The following is a 13,829-nucleotide window of genomic DNA, read 5'->3' as shown; positions in this document are numbered from 1 at the left end:
TACCAAGCTGTGAATTGCCTCCTTCCTTTGGTCAGGACTGCAGAGTCACTTCCTATTTTCTGCCACAGTCTTGAAAACCTTAATATTTAACGTAATTTCAAGCTTACCCCCCTCAACTCTGGCTAGCATTCAATCCAATCTACCTCCATCCTACCATGCCTCTACGCTGTGTTTGCGTCTGCATTTAGTTTAATCTGTATGTAGATTAGATGTTGGGAATGTTGGTTACTGGATATCCTAAATTACTTCTGTAGCCTATCTGTTTTCTAATAGCACTCTAATACCACGGACTGTTGCCTTTTTGCGTGACAAATGTTCATGGCACTTACTCTGAACTTGCTCTTCTTTTAAATTGCTCTGGATGAGCGTACAAATGGCTGAATTGTACAGTTGAGAGAAAGACAGCATAGGGGAAGCACATGCAGGCAAGAAAAATGCTTTGGTGAGATTTGATCCTAGGCCAGGAAAGGGTACATGCAGGTCCAAAGATAGGGATCTTAACTATACCTCCACCACACTGTGCTTATATATTTCAGAGCAGTGATCCTCATGATGCTTGTGCACTTGGAACAACATTTTACAATGACTATCAAACCCAATACAATATGTAACATAATATACCTTCATTAAAGCGAATCAGCACAATTCTGCAAACAGAGATTGCTCTTACCTCATACAGTGGCTTCAGGAAGACAGGCCGGTGCTCGTTCATGTCCAGCACTTTGATATAGGCCTGTAGTTGTGGAGAAGGAAATATTTAAGAAGGAACTATTTGTGAACAAATGATCCAAGAAATTGAAACTCATTCTACGGTTGTATTCGTTTTAAGTCTCCCTGGATAAGTGCAGCATTTGAATGTTAATTATGGAAATCTAGTAAACACTTAAAGACCCATTCTTAGGATAAGAGAATCACTTGAACACTTACAAGTGCTGAGTATGGCTGTTTAAATTATTTTGTCTTTATTCATTACATTTGAATTAGTTTTATGTGTTTTACCCAAACTCCCTCTGTGATTCCCTTACTTGTCTGTGGGAAACTTGTGTTTTCATAACTTCTGAACTACATGTACATATTTGCAGCTCACCTCATTGGACTCGATTTAGAGTGATTTTGGCAGAAAGCTGACTTTGCATTACAATTGTTTGAAACAATCTAGTTGTTTTTGTTATCATTGATGTCTAACCTGTGCGGTTGCATTCTGGTGTCCATCTGTAACTGTGATGGTCAGGTTGTAGTTAGAACGTCTGGCTGCATCTAGACGCCTGGCAATCACTATGGTCCCTGAGTTCCTCTGGATGTCAAAGTCCTTTTCCTCATCACCACCTGACACAGAGGAGAGGGGGAGAAAGAGAATCACAGACAGACAGAGTTAAAGAAACTGTTTTAATTTGTACTGGCTGGCTGACTGGCTGGCTTGCTGTAATTAAGCAGGCTGTACAGATCACAGCATCTGGTTTCCCAGATACAATAAAAGTTGAAAGGAGTAGTTCAACCTCGATTCACCTTTTTTCTCTTCACAGGTGATATGGTGAATGCTTGAGAGTTTACAGTTTGAAGAAAAGCAGCTTGAGTCTGAAGTAATTATATCATAAAACGACAGAGTTTAAGAGCACTATGGGGAACGAGCCAAGATGAACAGATTTTAAATGTAAACTTGATCTAAAGTAACAATTTACAATGGCCTTACTCCAATGTGTTAACCTGTGCATTAACCTGCTGTAAACTGTCACGTTGTGTCAGGTGAGGACCCAGAAGCAGACGACAAGCAAGGCAGATCAAGCCCAGTGATACTTTAATAAACAAAGAACAGGCTTACAGCAGCTGAGGCAGGCAAACAGCAGGGCATACAAAGACATAACACACAATGCGACACATACAGTGTAGCTACAAGGATCTGGCTGTGAAAGAACAGAATGAGTCCAGTTTTATAGGCTGCAGGCTGATTAGTGAAGTGGACACAGGTGAGTTATTGTCAAGAAACTGCAGGGCTGATGAGGAAATATAGAGTCTAAGCAGGGAGAGAAAGACAGAGAGAGAGAAACAGACAGGTGGAGAGACAGATCGTGACAATAAACACCTACAGTATTATACTCAGATGGTGTAATAAGAGAGAAAATTATACAATTCATTTTTTGGTGTTTTACATTGTTCTGTAACATCCCCGTAAAGGTGTTAAGTATGTACTTATTTAAATAGGTTAATACACTGCTTAATACACTGGAATAGGGCCACTCTAAATTGAAAATTGTGCAAAGGAATGTGGACAAGGCAAGAATGTGGACTTTAACTGCACCCAAAGCACAAAGCAGTACCCATCTTTTTGCCAGTTGGTGCACCCTACGCCATTTCCTGATTCAGCAATTATGTCATAATGAGTGTAACCTGGGTCACGATCTCCATTCTATACACAAATATAACTGCCTATTAGGCAATCTCTCTTCCACTGTGACTCTCTTTCTACCTCTCTTTACCTAACTGTCTGTTTGTATGTCTTATTCTCTGCCCCCTCCCTCTCTTCCGGTTTTATCTCCCTCTCTCTCCCTCCTGCTTCTTTTCTTTCTCTCTCTCTCTCTCTCTCTCTCTCTCTCTCTCTCTCTCTCTCTCTCTCTCTCTCTGTCTCTCTCTCTGTCTCTCTCCTTCCTTCTCTCTCTTCCTCTTTCTCTCCCTATATCACTGTCCCTGACACAGTGTTGTATATTTGGGGAGACATTTGGCTGTGACGCATTTTGAACAGAATGCTAACCCAGCATGGGTAAAACTCACGCTTGCTGAACCAGATGGTGTTTATTAAGAAATCCACCTTTTGAAGCCTCTCAGAGCTCCTACTAATCTACTCTTTGTAAATAATGTATGTAATACCGATATGGCCGCCAGATTTGTGTCAAATTGACAGGGAAGTGGAACAAAATGTAATGACGTTCAGTTCTTGAATTAGAAATTATTGACGTAGACCTAGAGGTTTGAGAGAGTGAGGTTTTTCCTTTTAATAGGTCTCTTCATCTCTGTTTCTCACTCTCACTCATCATCTTTTTTATCTGTCTTTCTTTCTCTCTCACACACACACACACGCACATGCACGCGTGTGCACACGCGCACACGCACACGCACACGCACACACACACACACACACACACACACACACACACACACACACACACACACACACACACACACACACACACACACACACACACACACACACAGCTCCCTTCTTTGACTTCCTCTTATTTCAGTCGGTAACACTCATCGCTACCTGGCTGTCTTGACGGTTGGAGACCGGTGTCTCCTTCATTTGTTTGATATGAAATAGGACGGTCCACATTCCTTTGTACCTTTTGTTCTTTGGTAAGACAGTAGGAAGGCTGGCAGAGAAACAGCGCAGAGGCACTGGCAGATTTGATCCTCAGCCACTGTTGTTACAACAGTCCATCGATGGATATTGTGCCATAGTTTTATGGCTTAAGCTTTCCACTCACCTTGGGAAAGTGACTCACATCTCACATCTCAAAACAGAAAGTACAAGTAGAACGTTATCGTTTGATGGTCTTTCTGCTGAAGATGGTCTTTTTACCGAACTAAGTCTGGCACAGGAAACATTCTTTATGGGTTCTGTACATCAAGGGTACAGTAACAGTGGCCCACAATGTAGGCTTGTGATCCCCGCCTTCCTGTTCCCTTTCCCACCTTTTCTGGCACGTGTTGTTGGAAAAAGGTGGGAAACTGTTCCCCTCCTCCTTTTCATGCATGCCTTCATTCTCTCCGCCCTAATATTGCACCAAGCCTCTTTTTTTGGTTTACACGCTCTGCCATAAGTTAAGGTAAAAAACATACTGGCGGTCTGGCATGTTTAGCTCATTGGCTACGACTCCATAGTATAGCCTACTTGACATTACTGCAACCATTTTCCAAAGCTTTGGTTTTATTATTTTCATAGAAGCCATTGTAAATAAAATATTTAAAAATCTACTTACAGAGACTTGCTTGAGATAAGTAATCCAACACACACAAAGCCCACTGTGCCATTATTTTTAATCAAAGTTACATTAGTATCATGTGTCAAGTCCAGATTTGAAAGGTCTAGCTGAAAATAGTCCATACAGATTGATTTATGAATGAAATTCAAACGTCCATGACTTCTTAGCCATGCAGTGACATTTAGCCAAGAACAATAAAATAAAGAAAGAATCTATTCTAGCAGACCGAAAATTATAACTAGGTGAATAATTGTTCATAATCTATGTTAGTATCTGATCCACCCCACTGTGTTCTAGTCTAGTCTATTGCGCCGTACCACTGATTTCCAAGACAGAGTGAGGGAATGTTGTTTTATGAAGGAATTCCTCTCCCACAGTGATACGATCATATATTTATATTCCTCCTTTCTCTTCAGAAGCAGGCAGATGAATATCTCTCTCTGTGATTCCTTCCATGACAATGTGATCTCTCAGGATAACCGATGAACACTTTCTCAGTTGACACAATGAGTCAAACGTGGGCACCCTTGGGCCTGAACTTAGCCTGGTAAACCAAATGAGATTTCCGCAACCGGGGTGGTTCGCCAGGTTTACCAGGCTAGCCTGAACTGGTGAGAGCACTATGTGCACCATAGTGATCTGGCTCAGGGCCCCAGTGACATTGGCATCGTCTTGCTCAAATGTTTTTCTCCCCTTCTCGTTCAATTATGTTGGCTAATGAAATGCAGATTCCATTAACCACATGAACCATATAGTGACCTTATTCTGGGCAGGTCATAATAGGTGAACGTTCAGCAAAAACAGAAGAACATTGAGCGAAAACAGAAGAACGTTCCGCAAAAATGGAAGAACATTCTGCGAAAATAGCAGCTCCAAAAGCTCAAAGCTTGTAGATTGGCTATTTGAGCTATTTGACGTACTGTATAATGAGGTATAGGGGCTTCAGTGGTTAAAAACATAATCTCAGTCTTTCAGTTAGCTATTATTATAATCCGTCAGATCTGATCTTGTAGTCACAGACCAATCAAAAGGTGAGATGGGTACAAACACAATGGAGAGAGAAGGACCTTACGGAGAGATGTTGAAATATGTTAATTCAGGAAATACGAGACCAGGCCAGGACAAGCAAGTATAGAGGGTGGCAGTATATAGGGAAGGAACAAGTGAGGTAGAAAAGGGGAGAAGCAAAGAGACAAAAGAGAGAGGGGGACAGAGCGGTAGAAAAGAGAGAGAGAGGGGGACAGAGCGGTAGAAAAGAGAGAGAGAGGGGGACAGAGCGGTAGAAAAGAGAGAGAGGGGGGGACAGAGCGGTAGAAAAGAGAGAGAGAGGGGGACAGAGCGGTAGAAAAGAGAGAGAGAGGGGGACAGAGCGGTAGACAAGAGAGAGAGAGGGGGACAGAGCGGTAGAAAAGAGAGAGAGAGGGGGACAGAGCGGTAGAAAAGAGAGAGAGAGGGGTACAGAGCGGGAGAAAAGGACAGGGAGGGAGAAAGTGAAGTGCTAGAAAAGAGGGAAAGAGAGAGAGGAGGAGGGGATAAAGTGACAGTTGTCCTTCCTGCAGTGACTTGGCAGCGGATGAAAGGATGAGTAGCGCCGATCTCTGCCGGCTGGGAATACACCTCCTGCTGATGACTATAGCTGACTCCCATAACTCCCCCCCCCCCCCCTTGCCCCCAACATCCCTAATTTGTCCCCGCTTCCTCTGTCATTAAGTCCCCCTGAAAATTCATGATTGTGCAATGATGTGTTGATGTGGTTGATCAGGTGATTTTCTTTTAATTTGTTGAGCTTTACATATATATATAGTGGCCAATGTGAGTCCTCCTGTACAACTCTCCGGCCCAGTGGAGCCATGGATATACTGCCCATTTCCATGCCATCAATCTAATTGTGGCTTAATGTAGGCCTGGGGCAAACTTAACAAATGCTGCAATTAACTATCTGGTACAACAGAATATCTGCAGTGAGTCTAATCGCCGCAGGGGAAATGCCTCCTGCCGGCAGTACATGCGTTTTATCACTAGGACGTTGCTCCTTATGGCCCTATATATTATCATTGTTGAAGTAGTCTCATGCGCTATGTCCCATCTTTGCACCGTTAGCATTTTCCAAAGACGCTAAAGGTTCCTGCAGGCATCCTCACACCCAGATATGTGCAGCATCCATGTCCTACTCCTCCAGCATTATTCTCTTTTATAGGACTTTTGCTGACCTTTAGAAAATAAACTTGTGTGAGTGCCCACCACGCGCTGGATGGTGCTTGCAACATTTTGTATTCCCTGACACGAGGGAGCACTAAGTGCTAATAAAGTAAATGTCAGATGTGATCTTCCTCTGGAAACGGGCCCGTTCAGGCCCAGTTTCAGCACCAATGAGGGGCCGCTACCCAGAGACAAATAAGTCAGTAGTAGTTCAAGGAGCAGTCTCTTCTTCTGTTTATTAGTTTGAATTATCGAAATAAATTGTAACGTACAATATAATAATATAATGAGACAGGGGTGTGTGTGTGTGTGTGTGTGTGTGTGTGTGTGTGTGTGTGTGTGTGTGTGTGTGTGTGTGTGTGTGTGTGTGTGTGTGTGTGTGTGTGTGTGTGTGTGCGTGCGTGCGTGCGTGCGTGCGTGCGTGCGTGCGTGCGTGTGCGTGTGCGCGTGTGCGTGTGCGTGTGCGTGTGCGTTGGTGCGCGCGCACGTGTGTGTGTGTGTGCGCGTGTGCGTGTGCGTGTGTGTGTGCGCGTGTTGGTGTGCGCGCGTGTGTGTGTGTGTGTGTGTGTGTGTGTGTGTGTGTGTGTGTGCACGTGTGTGTCTGTGTGTGTGTGTGTGTGTGTGTGTGTGTGTGTGTGTGTGTGTGTGTGTGTGTGTGTGTGTGTGTGTGTGTGTGTGTGTGTGTGTGTGTGTGTGTGTGTGTGTGTGTGTGTGTGCACGCGCGTGCGTGCGTATGTCTGTATGCAGCTGTGTCTCCATCATGAATGGATGTTATATCCATCCTCTAAAATCTCTGCACGGAAATTTCATCTAACTGAGTGTGGCTGCACGTGTGTGCATGTGCATGAGCGTGTGTGCGCGTGCGTGCGCGTGTGTCTCTCTCTCACCTGTGATATAGAACCACCTCAGCCTCTGCATCTCCGTCATGATGATCCCCACCATGTGAGTGACAGGCTCCGTTTCCATGACGGCGAAGGTGAAATGCGGCTCTTCAAATATCAGGGGTTCTGCGGTGGGCGTCGGCTTGGCCACCCACTCGATGTCCAGTCTGGAGGTGAAGGAGTGTGGAGGTGTGCCCTGGTCCGTCGCCTTGATCTGATGGAGGACAGAGGCAGTGTTAGAAAGTAACATTACTCTCAAGTACTGCAAGTACAATTGTGAGGTACTTTTACTTTACTTAAGTATGTCAATTTTTCAATACTTTATACTTCTACTCCACTACATCTCAAAGGGTTACTCCACTACCATTAATTGAAAACTTTGTAGCATTTATTTTTACAAAACATATACATTCAGCCCTACTTTATACTTCAGCTATTCAAAACTGGGCCGATCTACAAGCTCACAACACATCAAAATGCAACACGTTGTGAGCTTGTACAGGTATATCTGGCTATTTTAGAAATAGTTTGCCAAATGTTGAAACATTTTAGTACTTTTACTTTGGTACTGTAAATATATCTTGTGTTGCCAATAATGTTTTAATACAGGCCTTTTACTTGTAACAGTAATTTTATATTGTGGCATTGCTAGAAATCTAAAAAGGTACTTCTTCCAATACTGATTATGAATATGTTGCAGTTGCTCAGCCAGTTGGTGCACTGTAGTTTGCCTTAATATCAAAGTTGTATATCAAGCAACTCAAAAACTGCCTGGGGTGCACACAAAAGACATGTTAAAATGATTTGTGTAAAGTGTTTTAAAATGAAATACCCCTTTAACATTTTTTTCAAATTATAATTAATTATTATTTCAAATATTTTCCCCAAATATGGGTTTTACTTGTAACCCATTTAGACCTGGAAAGTCTATACATTCTTATACCCTCTAATCCGGGAAAGCATACTGTATGTGTCATTTAAGATGTTGCTATAATAGCAAAATGAATGTTTTTCAGAACATTTTGGTAAGGATTTAGAAGGTCTAAATGGGTTAAACTACAGCCTGGTTACCTACCAGTGACCTACTAGCAGTAAAACTCACTAAGTAAACTTTCCCAGGATATACCTACACTGTCACTCTGTCAGCCTAGATATATTCTAATTCAAAAGCCAACATTCCATTCATTTGCCTCATTCACTGCCTTTTATGTTGAAACACACACATAATCCACAATAAGCTGCAAACGGTTTGCCTTTGCATTGAGATTTTTGGGTCGGTGGACGAATAGATGAACGGACTGACTGACCGACTGAGCGACTAACCGACCGCCTGCCCGCCCGACCGACAGAATGGCTTATAGCTATGAAGACGAACTTTTAACTTTTGCGGTCAATAACTGGCACACACAGAGCCTCTCACACTCCCACAGGTACACACACTGTTATGCACCCTCAGCCTCACTGACACTAAGTAATATAAATACACACGCACGCACTTACGCACGCACACGCACACACACACACACACGCACACACACACACACACACACACACACACACACACACACACACACACACACACACACACACACACACACACACACACACACACACACGCATGTCTCTCAAAAACACTATACATTTTGCTCTTTTGCAATACTGACACCAGTAACAGCATGTCATTTCAAAGGGTGATGGAGTTACTTATTCTCTACTTAATTACACCATAGGTCAGCCTTTGCTACATATAGAAGAGAGTGATGACAAGGAAAAGGTAACATATGCCATGTTGTTACCAAGCCGAGGGTGCGGCCCTATTGAAATACTTTTAAGCTCTTAAAGTACGGGTAATTTCACTTCTTAAGCATAGCTGGTGGGCAGGAGCAAACGTTTGAAAGTCTCCACTACTTCTAAAGAGTCACGCAAATGAAGCCCGACTCAAGCATTCCAGAGCCTGTTAAAGGACTGTTTACCTGAAACCTGTTCAAATACATGCTAATTTCTGACCTTGCTGACAGATATAGTGCTGTCCATCAATGCAATGCAATGTCACCTGGCATATTCACAACATTTACAGACAGAGACGCCATAAGGGGAGGGAAACCCTGAATGATTCAGAGGACAAGGGCCCCGGAGCAGAGAAACTAAAACCAAAAATACGGGGGCATTGTGATTGGCTATTTGCAACTGCTACAGTAAGTCATAAGTAATGATTGAGTAGAATAATGTTAGGATATCTTTCCATTTGACTGGTGCTATGTGCCTGGTGTTAAGCCCCGCTAGCCACATAGCTATGGGGTTTGTTATGTTGGTATGCCTTTGTCCCAAACAAGATATCTCAAAATCCATTGGCTGGATTGTCATGGAATTTGCTGTGCACCTTCATAAAAGGAGGAATGCTTTTTGTTGACCCAAAGAACTCTCCTCTAGCGCCACCCTTAAGCCAATTTCCAGTTATACACAATCATTCTCATATTCTAATGGGTGGATTGCCATGAAACTAGCTGAGCACACTCATGCTCCCAGATTATGAGACCTGACCATTAGAGCGACCCCATTATCTTTTCTATAGTACCACCCTCAGGCCAGAGTATCACTATAAACCAAAATTGTTTTTTCAAGACAAGACATGGGTTGGATTTTAAACCGGGTCCGGATACTAACAAGGAACGTTTTTTCGCTGCCGGGCAGAAAACTTTAGTTTTTTTCATAATGAATAAGTTAATGCACAGACAATATGGTCTGCATTAACTTGTTGAGCCACCAGGAACCCAAACTATTTTATTGTTATTGAATATTAGATTAATAATGTATAATGAAGATCTTGGCACAAGCACTTATTATCTACATACAATACAATACTGTACTGTACTGTACTGTACCATACTGGTAGCATTCATGAGAGGATTCTGGTGACCTTGAGTCTGCATAATATGCATAGCTTTATACAGTTCTATCTGTGTTGTATCTTTTTTTCTAATTAAAAATGATGTAGGTATATCATAACAAAACCACTGAAAATAATTCAGAGTAGTCCCTATTGAGTGCTTCATTATAGTCTTATAGTCCTAAAACCTGGAAGTAAGTTTGTAATGGGTTCCCTCGCCAGATTTCAAACGATTCACATGGGTTTTACACTTATGCAGAAAGTTTGTCTGTGGTTAACATAAGCCGTAGAGAGTTTCATGTTTTGTACAACAACATTAATGACTCAACTGTGAATTCTGAACCTGTTATGTGTGTTGTTTTCTTTTACTTCTGTTAATTACCTGTGTGGTTTAAAACGTTTAATGTGTGATTTGAGACCATCTTGTTAAAACAAACGAAAAAACAAAAAACATGATTATCATAAGCCATTGTTTGTTACAGAGTATTGTCTCAATTCGCCCCAAACCGAATGCAAAATATGATTTGTAGGCCAACCTGAGGACCTGCAGCAAACTCCCCTCTATAGACCCTAATCCTAATAAACTGAGCTACAGGCATGTACAATATCTACCAAAGAATAAGTACAAGAGCTCCGTACTGTGACAATACTGTAGTTTCCAGGCCAGAAGTCTCCCCGGGACATAACCACGCCGCTCACTGGGTCGATATCAAACTTCCCGTCCTGGGTGTCCTGCAGACTGTAGGTGACCTCGGCGTTGGGTCCGAGGTCGTCGTCGCGGGCGACCATGCGACAGACATCCTGACTGGCACCGGGGCCTCGCTGGGCCGGCAGCTTGACATGGAAGAGCTTGTCGGTGAACCGTGGCTTGTTGTCATTGTCATCGAGCACCTGGATCACTACGGAGGCCGTGGAGCGTAGCTGAGGCGTACCGTTATCTGATACTATGACCTGAGTGGATTTGAGGGGGATGGAGGGAGCAAGATAGCAACAGAAGAGAGAGATTGGTGGAAAGTATGGGGAGAGGGAGATTGGAGGGAGTTAAATATTGAGAAAGGGGAATTAGTGGGTGTGTCATTGTTTAGATTATTTTTTGTTTGTGTAAACAAGACATTTTTGCAACAAAGTATATACATCAACAGTTCCAAAAGGGAAGCGGACAGGTTGTTTTGAAACTGAGAGGTCTCACCTCAATGGTGTGCTCTGACTTCTCTTCTCGATCCAAGACAGTGAGAGTGCGGATCACACCTAAACACACAAACAAGAGCGCGCGCACACGCACACGCACACACACACACACACACACACACACACACACACACACACACACACACACACACACACACACACACACACACACACACACACACACACACACACACAGTTTAGGGAGTTAGGGATGTCTTTGTGGTCATGGTTGTTGTTGTTCTAGGGGGTGGAGGACTGGAGGTGGTGTGTGTTTGTATGCTCGTCTCACACATGTGTTTGTCTGCTTTAATCCCATGGTCGCCACACCTGTCACAGCTGCTTCTTCCTCCTTGCAGTGAAATTAACCACCGTCTTCACCTTTATGTCTTTGCTCTCACAAAACAAACACCCAAAGGGAAACAATTCACCAATTGCCTATTCTGTAGAAAATTGCTGTGGTGTACACCTATCGCGCTTCAAACATCCGAGTACACATAAATGCAAAGTTGACACAATGAGGTTCTTTTGTTTGTCCCTCATGTAGTGCAGATATTGAATGACAAATTGGTCGACTACCAAGGTCTCTTTGGAATACGCAACTTTTATACAACAGGGAATGAAATATATTGGCTAAGATCCCCTGACTCTGGCTCCATCTACTACTAGTCACTATTCCTAAGGACCTGTACGTTGGCAGGTTTATGTTTATTCCAGAGAGAGACAGAGAATGTGTATAATGCGTGCGTGTGTGCATGTGAGCATGCGTGCGTGCATGTGTGTCTGTGTGTGAGAGAGAGAGAGAGATGAAAAAACACCCTACAGAACAGGTTTACGATATAGGCTTTTTGGCAGCTGTGTGAAAAGTTGTCTGCGGCTTTTGGGATTTAAAGCAGGAAAATGGCCTTAAAACAGGATCCATGTCTCTCTCGTCTCATAACAAAACCTATTACAGTATCTGCAGCTTCACTGAAATTGAACGAATTGGCGCCTGTGTGTGTGTGTGCGTGTGCGTGCGTGCGTGCGTGCGTGCGTGCGTGCGTGCGCGTGTGTGTGTGTGTTTTTCAAAAGGTGCATTAAATGACATCACTGTGACGTCCTGTACTATATTGTAACAATTTAATCACATGACCACGTGTGCATTCACTGTCACTGAACCTATCCAGGATTTATTTTCTGATGGATCAGAAGAACATATTGATTTTCTTTCTTTCTGGCTTTCTGGAGATTTGTCTTTGTATCATAAATATAGACTGGGATTATAATCAGAACACGAAGGGATCAAGCCAGTAGGTACAATGCTGACACTACTAGGGTGAGGGTGGTTTCTTTCACGGCGTAGCTCAGTACACAGAGTAATACAAACAGAAATGCAATTGCACACTCATGGAACTTTAGATAAAAATTAACAACCTGGGAGATAGATTGCATTACATATAATAATCAATAATTTATAATAATGTTCTTATAATTTCATGGGAGGTATTATACTGTATTATGCCTCTTGCAGTGTCAGCAGACAGACTCTGACGACCATGATAGTAATGACTCTATGTACAGTATACTCCTGGACAAACCTCTGGGGCTGGGGGAAGTTATAGGGTAGTTATGTAGATAGTGTGTGTATCCCGGGGCTTTAAATATTGAAAGAGAAGTCCGTAGTTGGGGTCTGGGGTGAAGTAGATCAAGAGAGTAGATTAAGGAGTAAGGTTAGCGTAAGAAGGGGGGTGGGAGTGGGGTGGGGGTAGAGAGGCGATAAGTTCAGAGCTGTAAAAGTTACAAGGGGCAATAAAGTGTGTCTGGCTTAGGTCAACTTGGCGGCGAGGTTAATTTACACAAACACCACATGGTAAGAAAGTGGCGATAATGGGGAAAGGATCAGGGTTTGGTTTAGGTACACATTGTAGCATGGACAATAGATGGTGTTGCACAAAGTAATCTCTACCCTGATTCTTCCATTTCTTCACTGGACATTTCTTTGTCTCTGTCCTGAACGATACTTAATGTAGATTGTCTCTGATTTCCTCCCATTGTTACAAGTCGCATGTTCTTCATCTAGTCCCCACCATCTCACAAACTGAAGCTCACATTTTTTTCACCTCTGTACATACTCGCAAGTATATTCGAAATGTATGTTAATTACTTATTGTCGCTGTCGGAGTTGTATGTCCAATACCGTAACTTTTCAGGAAATTAAAAAAAGATCCTGTTCCAATGGATCCAATGTATTATTTAGTCACAAGCTCTTCTTAAATATTTAGTATGCCTACAGACAGACTTGGACAGCCTGGTGTCTCAAAGAATATTCAGATATTTTCAAACACTTTCAAAAATTGCTAAAATAACCAATCTACAAGCTAGATCGGCTATTATTGCTCCTTTTGCATGACCCTGTCAAAAGACAAAGTATAAAGTGGGGCATTCATTTATGAAAGAATATATGGAGATATAAGGATATAGGTTTCTGCCCGACAGCGACGATATTCATTGCAGGCCCGGTATGGCTCCAGCACTACCGCACTGACACCATGACAAAACTGAATAGTCTCGTCAGTTAAATTACCAGCCAGCCAGGGGTGGTTGGAGGAAGTGGTTCAGTGTTATTAGCCATTGAGGGAGATGGGCAACTGCACGGGGGTATAGGGAATGAGTAGTGAGACCAGAGGGTGGCAGAGAGGCTCGTAAAAGAGTGTGGGATCC

General features: G+C 42.9%; 1 protein-coding gene across 3 annotated transcripts in view; it reads right to left on the bottom strand.

Moving 5' to 3' along the window:
- Positions 1-13,829, bottom strand: part of fat2 (FAT atypical cadherin 2) — an 87,348-nt gene that overhangs the window by 54,515 nt on the left and 19,004 nt on the right. For all 3 annotated transcript variants that reach the window (XM_084085554.1, XM_084085556.1, XM_084085555.1), the window contains exons 4-8: positions 11,134-11,192; positions 10,584-10,895; positions 7,064-7,271; positions 1,187-1,326; positions 671-733 (exon numbers count right to left, since the gene is read on the bottom strand). In XM_084085554.1, coding sequence (XP_083941680.1) covers positions 671-733; positions 1,187-1,326; positions 7,064-7,271; positions 10,584-10,895; positions 11,134-11,192 — 782 coding nt within the window. The remainder of the gene's footprint in view (positions 1-670; positions 734-1,186; positions 1,327-7,063; positions 7,272-10,583; positions 10,896-11,133; positions 11,193-13,829) is intronic.

The sequence above is a fragment of the Gymnoscopelus microlampas genome (genome assembly GCF_963454915.1).
Source record: "Gymnoscopelus microlampas genome assembly, chromosome: 18".
NCBI lineage: Eukaryota > Metazoa > Chordata > Actinopteri > Myctophiformes > Myctophidae > Gymnoscopelus > Gymnoscopelus microlampas.
This window is presented reverse-complemented; position numbering and strand designations above follow the sequence as displayed.